This window comes from Castor canadensis, chromosome 8, assembly GCF_047511655.1.
Source record: "Castor canadensis chromosome 8, mCasCan1.hap1v2, whole genome shotgun sequence".
Lineage (NCBI taxonomy): Eukaryota > Metazoa > Chordata > Mammalia > Rodentia > Castoridae > Castor > Castor canadensis.
In genome coordinates this window covers 149,626,100-149,635,603 of record NC_133393.1, presented here as the reverse complement: position 1 = coordinate 149,635,603, position 9,504 = coordinate 149,626,100, and the positions used below count along the sequence as shown (strand labels likewise).

The window sequence follows — 9,504 nt, the reverse complement described above, 5'->3', positions numbered from 1 at the left end:
GGGACCTGCTCCATTTTATCTCAGGGGCAACTGAGGCCCAGAGAGGGCAGACAGGTACCCAGGTCACACAGCAATGTGGTGGCAGAACTGTGTCTTTGGGGGCTCAGGGTGACCCCATTGAAAAGCCCCTACCCAGCTCACTGTCTGACCCCAGAGCTCCAGGGAGAATTTCCAGCAGCTTCTTCCTGTCTCACAAAATCAAAAGGCACCAATCAGGGTCTGCCACCATCTATGGGTGTCACACTGAACCCTACAGCCCTGGGGTCACACACAGGCCCTCACTGGGCCCCAGAGGCACACACTTGCTGAGCATGTAACAGGAGTGTGTGAGCACCACAGGCCTGGTGCCCCTTATCTTCCCCAGTGCCCGCCTCCCACAGGTGGCCAACTCCAGAACATACTCAGCTGAGGTTTGTTGAGTGACCTCTCATTGTACCCTCATGGACTTATGAGGGAGGCACCCCAGGAAGCTCAGAGAGGTGACTTAATCTCCCAGGTCACACAGCTGCTATTCGAATACAGTCCTCCGACTCCAGACTCGCAAGCATTGCTCCCTTGTGCTAATCACATATGGAGACCCAGCAGCTGTAGCTGTGCAGGTCCCACTCACAGACATGCACACAGGTTCCTAGGCCACACTGCTGACCCACAGATCAACCATTTACTTACAAACATGTTGCACATATTCTGTGTCCAAGGCTATTTCAAGTGCTTTGCACTCAGTCCTCATAGTGACACTATAAGATAGGGACTATTGTTATATCTAACTCACAAATGAGGAACTGAAGTACAGAGAGGTTTTGTGACTTGCCCAAGGCCACACAGCTAATGAGTGGGAAAGCCAGAATTTACACTTGCAAAGCCTGGCTCCAGATCTCTGCACCCTCCAGGTGGCAGAAGCAGTGATCCCGGGGTTCTGGGTCCCCACAACCCTCAGCCCTGGGAGGACAAAGAGACACTTCTCAAAGGCTAGTTCTAAGAGGAGGAGATAAGCCTGGAGCGAGAAGACTTGTTTGGGGGCACATAGCTGTATGAGCCAAGCCCCTGTGTTAGTCCCAGGCTCTGGGAGCTCCCCCACACTGCCCTTTGCTCAAGATCTCTTATGCCATCCTTTGGTCCCCTCCCCTCCCACAGGGGGACATGGATCCGGGAAACCAAGGATAAGCAATTGCCTAATGACAGTGTGGTCAGAGGGAAATGGAACTGTACATCAGGACACGAGACACAGCAACACCTTTAGGAAAGAAAGTCCCATATGAGGAAGACAGAACCAAAAAGAATTCAGACAGTCGCAGAGGCCAGAGGCCAAAGCCCATCACCTCCCAGCACAGAGCCAGACAGCACAGTGGTGGTTGGAGGGGAGTTGACAGAGGGGAGCGCAAGGGAGGGCTCATAAAATGAGACAGGTGGTGGCACAGGGTGGGAAATCTGCTGGAAATTCCATTTGGTTTTCAATTTGAAGGTGGTGAAAGGCCGGAAGCTTGGGGACAGGCAGGAGAAAGAGAGGCAGAGACAGAGACAGCAGGTGGGAGGAGGCTCTGAAAGACAGAGTCAGAGACAGGATGAGGAGATGAAGACAGAGAGACAGAAAGACAGGAGAGGAAAACAAAAGCAAATTAGGACTCCAAGTGCCCCAACACACAAGTCAAGAAGACCGCGCACACCCTTGTGTGTACACACGTGAACACACACATACATCCTCACGCTACACAGGCACACACTCATGCACACACTCGCTCTGGAGCCAGAGGAGCCCTGGGTCCTAGGCTGACCCTGCAGGAAGCCCTTTCCTGAGAGCTCCCCAGGCCCAGGTAAAGCTGGTCCCAGGAAAAGAGGAAAGCCAGGGAGGAGACAGGAATAGGTGCCAGGTGTCAGGGACTGGAGGGTGGTCACTCACCATGCTGGCTTCTCCATGTGGCTGAGGCCCCAGCTGAGCAAGTACCTAGGGGTGCTCAGGGAGGTGGCCAGGGTGCAGCAGGGAGCCAGGCTGAGACTGAGGCTCAGCACAGTCAAGCAGCTGTCCAGGATTGCACAGCTGGAACAGGAACCAGCCTTCAGGACCTCAGGACTTGCCCTCTCCCAGAAAGACAGAGCAGCTGCCCTCCCTGACCCTGGCCCTTCAGAACACAGCTGGCCAAAAGCAGGATCCACCGTTGGGCCGTGGAGTGACCCCACAGTGGTCCCCACCCACCTAGTGCTTGCGAGAGTGAGAGGACACAGAACAAGAGCACAATATTGTCCATACAGCCGATCACTGGCTCACCCCACCCTATTCTGGGTGCTTACCCAGTACTAACTTACTGGCTCCTTGCACCCACCCTGTATGGGAGTTGTGCCCAAGCCCCATGTGACAGATGACGAAACTGAGGCACTCTCTGCTAAGGGACTACCTAGGGTCACGCAGCGAGCAGCCAGCCACCATGTGCACACTTTTCTGGAAGGAGACCTCACCTCCAGCCTGAACAACCCGGCCTGGTGGCTTTGCCCCAGCTTCTGTTCAGATCAGACTCAGAAGGACTGTCCTGTTCTGGGAATGGAAGGCTGCTCTCGAGGGACAGTAGGGAGCGGGAGCCAGGCCACACAGTGCTGACTGCGAAGAGCCAGCTACAATCCGCCCCCCTCCTCCATCACTCCCCCCACACCCAGCACTTGACCCTTCTGCATGAGAAAGCTATCCTGTGGCGCCATCTAGTGGTATAATGGCCAAAGTGGTGTCAGCCCTGCAGTATCCACCACTTCTTCTTCTCATGGTTTGAGCACACCCCCTTCCACCTACTGAGGGTTCACCCAACCCCAGGCGACCCTGTTCCCTGAAGATGTTGGACTACAGAGAAATACTCCACCCAGGAGTCCTGTACGACAGCTCATATCCGAAGGACAGCTTTTCCCTTTGGCCAGCTGAGGCCGATTTGCACATCGTGACCTTCGGGACATCACTAACCCTTTGCCAACTGGATCCCCAAACTCATCCTTCGCCCATCCTATTCACGTCTTTGTGAAGTGCTTACTCTATGCCAAGAACTATTCCAGGCAGTATGGATACAATAAGGAACAAAACAAAGACCCCTGCACTTCTGGAGCTGATGGTGGGGGTGGGGGGGAAGAGACAATAAACAGCAGATACACATTAGGAAACAAACTGGCTATTTTATCAGAGAAAAGAGGCACCTATCTGACCACATGGCTGGGTTCCAGGCCCCCCCGCCATGATCCTTAGGGCAAAATTATTGAGTCTATCCCTTGAGACCATTCTGTCCTCATGCCAACCCTTTCTCTCATGGGCTTGCTCCTGTGTCACTATAATAGTCTCCTGCCTAGAATCCACCCCTCCCCATACATAGCCAGCTCCCTCTCATCCTCCATAGGCCTCCCTGACCCCACACTTTGACAGACCCATCTGGCACCACTTACCACAGCGCTACCACCCTGGGGGCAGGCACAGGGCGTCCAAATCAAATGCTGTTTCTTGGTTTCCAGCCCTGCACCACCAGTGTGACCTCATTGGTTCCCCGCCCACCTCTCTGCACTCTCTTTCTGTAACAGGTACTTAGAAGCTACTTTTGCTAACAAACTCCTCTTGCGGGCCCACAGGTAACTAGAAGCAGAAGAAAAACCTGGCATCCCTGCCTCCATTTTGCACCTGTCTCCTTTGCTCTAAGTCTCTCTCCTTGGGTTCCAGAAAGGACAGCACTGATCAATAACATCTTTAGGACAAGGGACTGAAACTATCCCTAAGGGGTGGGCTTGCAGGACAGACCACGCCCTAAGTGAGACAGTGACCTTTGATGATAAGGCTGCACCCTGGAGCAGGGGCAGTCATCCATGGGAACCAGATTGCCCTACTCGAATGATGACAGCGAGAACAACTTCTCCACAACCCTCACAGAACCAAAACTGAGGTAATGAGTGACTAGTCCCCCTTCTGCCCAAGGAGAATTGGGGGCCCCAATTCTTCCTCTATTTAAACCTAAAGGTCACATCTGTACGCCAAAGATGACTGAGTACTGGCTTTGCCTTTCCCCACGCCTGCCCATGCTGTGTAAACTTCCTTTCTCCACCTTCACCACCATGCGCCTCTTTGTTTGGCATGTTGGGAGAATGGCTGGACCTGACGTGCAAACTCCCCTTCCAGTTGGGTCTCCCCAGTTACATTTCCTCATCTTTAAAATGAAGAAAACAGTTCCTACCTTCCAGGGTTTGGGGGAAGGAGAGTAAATGAGTTTAAAATGTGAAACATTTAGAACAGGACCGTGACCCTGGACATGGTGTTGGTCATTGAGTGTCCCCTCCTGAGCTAGCTGATGGAGGCTGGCTGGCAAGGGCTAATCAGAGAACCCACCGAGTCATCTCCATGCCCCACGCTCCACAGGGCCAGATATACAGCAGGCCCTCAGATCATGTTTGCTCAGTGAACTCAATTGTCCCTTTCATTTGCCACTCATTGACTGACTGGAACTGCATGGCTACTGCATTCCAGGTGCCAGACACAGCAGTTGAACAAGCCAGGGATTGAGTCATTTCTAGGCCAGAGGCTCTCACACTTTTCAGTCTAGGAAGCCGTTTGCTCTTAAAAACTCAGGATCCCACCAGGCATGGTGGCACTCACCTGTACTTGGGAGGTGGAGGTAGGAGGATGGAGGTCCAAGGCTGGCCTGGGTAAAAGCATGAGACCCTATATGAAAAGCAAACTGGGGGCATGGCTCACGTGGTAGAGTCCTTGCCTAGCTTGTATGTAATGTCTGTTGGCATTTACTTACCATATTAGAAACTAAATCTGAGAAGACTTTATAATTTTTTTGAGACAGAGTCTGGTTATGTAGCTAGTCTTGAACTTGAAAAACCTCCTGCCTCAGCCTCTGCTTCCTGAGTGCTGCTTTTTTCTTCTATTTCATGGTACTGGCAATTGAACCCAGGGCTTCCCACCTGCTAGGCAAGTGCTATACTACTTGAGCAATGCCCCCAACATTTTGTTTTGTTTTGTTTGGGACAGGGCTCACTATGTAGCCTCAGGCTAGTCTCACTCTCCCTGCCTCTGCCTCCCCAGTGCTGGAAATACAAGCAGGCACCACCATGCCCTGCCAATATTTATTCATTCACTTAAAATAATAAACTCATTGTTTGGTAACATACATTTTATGGAAAAACAAAAATACACTAAATTTTTGCAACATGCATGTCTTTAATGTCTGACTTAATAGTAGACAGCTGGATTCTCATGTTGCACTCTGTGATTCGTTGCTTTTGTTGAAGTATATGTAAAATACAGCTCCAGTCCCACAATTTCCTTTCTTACAAATTAGAATGCCACAGGATACGGCGGTCCACTTCTGTAATCTCAGCTACTCTGCAGGAGACAAGAAGCCAGCGCAGGCAAAAAGTTAGCTAGACCCCCGCCCCCTCAACCAATACCTTGGGTGTGGTGGTTCATGCCTGTCATCCCCGCTACCATAGGAGGCATAAACAGGAGGATTATCGTCCAGGTCGCTGGCATGGCTCAAGTAGTACAGTGCTTTGCCTAGCAAGCGGACCTGAGTTCAATCCCCAGTCCCACTAAAAAAAAAATTTGAGAATGACAACACTTGGCTCCGCCCCCGACCTCGCCCACTATCGACAAGAGAGGCCAGAGGGGCTGGGCTACCCACGGACGGCTTCCGGGAAAAGGCGTGGACTTACTCACAAAGGATTGTTGACGCATGCGTCCTGAAAATGTGGGCACTTCCGCCGCCCACTGCGGAACCCTGTGTTCTAGTTCCAGTTTCCGACGACTAGGGGACCCGCCTATACAAAGCGCTCGGCCAAGGCGGAAGGAAGTAGCGTGAGGCGCGGGGGCGGAGCCGAGTGCAAATATGTCGGCTGCTCTGCTGCGGCGAGGTCTGGAACTGCTGGCGGCGTCCGAGGGTGAGGAGGGAAAAAGGGAGCGGGCAGGAGCCCGGGTGCGTGGAATGGTGCTGGCCTGACTTATTCCTGGTGGGATGGGAGCCCTGCGCGCTCTCCGACATGGGTCCGTTCTTCTCTCCTTATATAGCTCCTCGGGCCGCCCCAAGCCAGGCCAAACCGAGCGGGGCTCCTGTGAAGCGAACCCGGAAGGCGAGAGCGAGGGCGACCCAGGCGCAGAAGCTGCGGAACTCGGCCAAGGGAAAGGTGCCCAAGTCGGCACTGGGTGAGTTCTGGAAGGGGCTGGAAGCGCTGCCCGGCTTTGGGGACGGCGCCCTGAAGGAGGCGGCTCTTGAGGCTGGTTCGAATCTTCCCCCAGGGGTTGCTAGAATGCCTACAGAGGCAGAGCGGGGTCCTGGACATACTGAAGTGAACGAGATACATGGTCGCGGCCATAGTGGGAAGAGGAGCACCGAAGAGTCTCAAAACCGGCATAGGGGGTTCAGGGTGGAGGTCAGTGGTAGATCGCTTGCCCTTGGGTCGCATACTCAGGGCAACAACAAAGTATAATTACTGAGGGTGTTGAAGCCTATGAAGTAAAAGAGAGCGTTGCTCTAAGAGAGAGTAAAAGGCCAAATCAGCCTTCTCTGAGGAAGCAGCATTTAGGCTGAGAGCCCTAGGAAGTGTTAAGTGTGGCCAAGTGTCCATTACCTGCATAAGGGCAGGAAATGTTCTCTTTTTCCCCGCCCCCACCCCGTCTATACTTTATCGTGTTATACTAAAATAAATCCTTGTTTAAAAAAAAAAAAAGAGTGGCCAGGTGAAAGTACTCCTAGAATACTCTTCTAGGAAGAATAGTATGTGCAGAAGGCCTGAGTAAGAAAGGACCTTGGTGCCTTCGAGAATTTGAAAGAAAGAAGATGTCTAGTGAACAAGGGTCACAATAGAGCATTTAGCAAATGGTTTCATACTCTGCGTGCCAGGTGCTGTTCTATCTAAGTAAGCCCTGTATAAATGTGAGCTCGTTTGATTCTCACACCAGCCTTGTGAGGTCAGTAGTGTTATCATCCCATTTTACAGGTACAGAAACAGGTACCTGCCCAAGTGGGAACCAGGCAGTGTGCCTCCAGAGTCTTGTTCTTCCCGGCTGCACTCAACTGGGAGTACTATGGAAGGACAGTGGTGATGGTAGGAGAGATAACAAGAGATTGTGGGAGATAGATAAAGAGAGGAAGCATGATGGGCTTTAGTGGTGGGTTGGCTGTGAAGAGGGAGCCCCATTTCTATTAGAGCATTTTGGGGAATGTGACATTGTTAACAAGACATAAAGATTTAGGGAGGGGCACTTGTGGGCAGGGTGGTGAGCTCGTATCCTGCCTTTGAATCCATGCTTTTGGTGCATAAAAGTGTCCAGGTACTTGTTAAAAGTTATGAATTCCAAGGAGGAAACACAGCATGGGGAAAGGCATGGAGGCAGGAGAACAAGGCAAGTTTTGGGTACCAGTGGTGTTAGCTGTGAAGCAGGAATATAGGATGAGAGAAGTTCCTCCCATGGTGAGGTGTCTCACCACCCTTCTGCTAGAGATACCTTTGCTGCCTTCCTGTTGGACTGGGAGCTCATCAAGAGACAGACCTCCTTTGACTTGCCCAGGGCCTGTGCATGTGCAGGTCAGAGGGGTGGCAGGCTTCAGTAGCCAATCTGTGGATGCCTCTGTGGCTGTCATCTTGGCCTAAGCTACCTTGTCTCTTGCCTGGATTATTGCAGAAACTTCCTAAGTGATCTTCCACCTTCCACACACCCCTCTGCCAATAATCTTATTCTCAACAACTGAAATGAGCTTGTAAAGTCATCAGCCACATCTTATTTTCTCTTTGTCCACCACCCTGGGGCTCCTGTTGTACTCAATAAAAGTGTGGTACTCACTCATGGTGCCTGGTGAGGCCCTGCATGACCCCCCTCCACTATAGCCACTTTGGTGGTGGTGGTGCTGCTGCTGCTGGGGTTTGAACTCAGCATACTCATACTCATACTTGCTAGGCAGGCTACCACTTGAGCCACTCTGCCCCAACATTAGTTCTTAAAATACATTTATCATATTTCCGCTTCAGGGTCTTTGCCCTGGCTGTTCTGTCTGCCTAGACAGATGCCCTTCCTCTGGATAGCCACAACTCTGTCCTTTGAGTCTTTGCTCAAGTGTGATTTCAGTGAGACCGTAGACCTTCCTGTTTAAAATTGCAATTCGGTGGAGGGCTGGGGCAGGTTTAAGATGAAGAATGATGGAGGGGGTGAATTCAACTATTATTTATTGTAAGAACCTTTATAAATGTCACAGTGTACCCCCAGAACAACAATAAATAAATAATAAAATTGCAACTCTCTACCTTGGCACTCCCCGTCTATTTCCCTGTGTAAAATGGATATGGATAACCCTCTAAAATATTCTTCCCACTGGAATGTAAGCTCCATGAGTGGATTTGGCTGATAAGAGCCCAGACTGTTGCAGTAATCTGAGGTGGGTTGGGGGGGAAGTTACACAGATGAACAATGAGGCCTTTGGCCAGACCAGAGGCAGATCCTGGGAGTCAGTCTGAGGTGACACTCTCCCTGCCTTTTACCCACAGCTGAGTACCAGAAGCGAGAGTGTCGTGACCATCTCAGAGTCAACCTGAGGTTTATGACCAGCGTGAGAAGCACCGTGGCAGAGTCTGTGACCCAGCAGGTTCGTATGGGGATACAGGGTATAGGAAGGGACCTGGAGGTGATAGCTGAGGCTGTTCCCCTGGATCCATGGGGTCTTAGCCCTGAACATGGGGTAGAAGTTGGTCCAACCCTGCCCTGAACCCCAGTCCATCCAGTTCTGTAAGTGGAAATGACATGCTCTCCCTCTTGGTCCCCTACCCAGATTCTGCATCAGAACCAGGGCCGCAAGGCCTGTGATCGGCCTGTGGAGAAGACTAAGAAGAAGAAAGCTGAGGGCACGGTGTTCACTGAGGAAGACTTCCAGAAATTCCAACGGGAGTACTTTGGCAGCTGAGCTCCCAGGAGGGCAAGGTGGGTGGAAGAGGCACCCAGACCCAGCCTACTTGACTTTCTTGCCTCCTCTGTCCCATGCTGTGTGATGTGTGGCCAGCAGATGGCGATACAGGACCAGTCTGGCTCAAGAAAGTCCTGGAGCTGGAGTCACAGGGACACTGAAAAGGTGGAGCTGGTGAGCTGCAAACCCTGAGCAGATTTGACTCAGATTGGAGATGACTTCTGCAGGCTTGGGGGAGGAGCCATCTGCACCTACCAAAAAGAAACATTTCTGACTGTTCCATTTGCCATGAACAGGGCCAGGTCCTGAGCCTCTGGGGGCTATACCTCCAGGAGAAGGAAGACGGTTGCTGGGAAAGGGCTTCTGAGTTCTAGTAAATGTGGACTTGGACAGTGTGTGCTGCTGATCTGACTTAAGGCGTCTTCTGTTTCCCAGCACGGATCTAGAGGCCGTGTCAGAAGTTCTCCAGCAAAGGCACTGTTTACCAGATGTGCCTTCCTCTCTGGGGCATGGCCACTCAGCTGAGAAGGTGGCACATGAGGCAAAAGTGGTACTTGCAGCTGCTGGGGGCTTTGTTCAAGGAAGTGAATCACAA

At 51.8% G+C, this 9,504-nt stretch overlaps 1 protein-coding gene across 1 annotated transcript; it reads left to right on the top strand.

The window, feature by feature from the left end:
* Positions 1–5,739: 5,739 nt before the first annotated feature.
* On the top strand, positions 5,740–9,304 carry Rps19bp1 (ribosomal protein S19 binding protein 1). Its single transcript, XM_020174062.2, has 4 exons — positions 5,740–5,898; positions 6,026–6,160; positions 8,497–8,594; positions 8,778–9,304. The coding sequence occupies exons 1-4, from the start codon at positions 5,847–5,849 to the stop codon at positions 8,907–8,909; spliced, it is 417 nt and encodes a 138-aa protein (XP_020029651.1). The 5' UTR covers positions 5,740–5,846; the 3' UTR covers positions 8,910–9,304.
* The last annotated feature ends 200 nt before the right edge of the window (positions 9,305–9,504 follow it).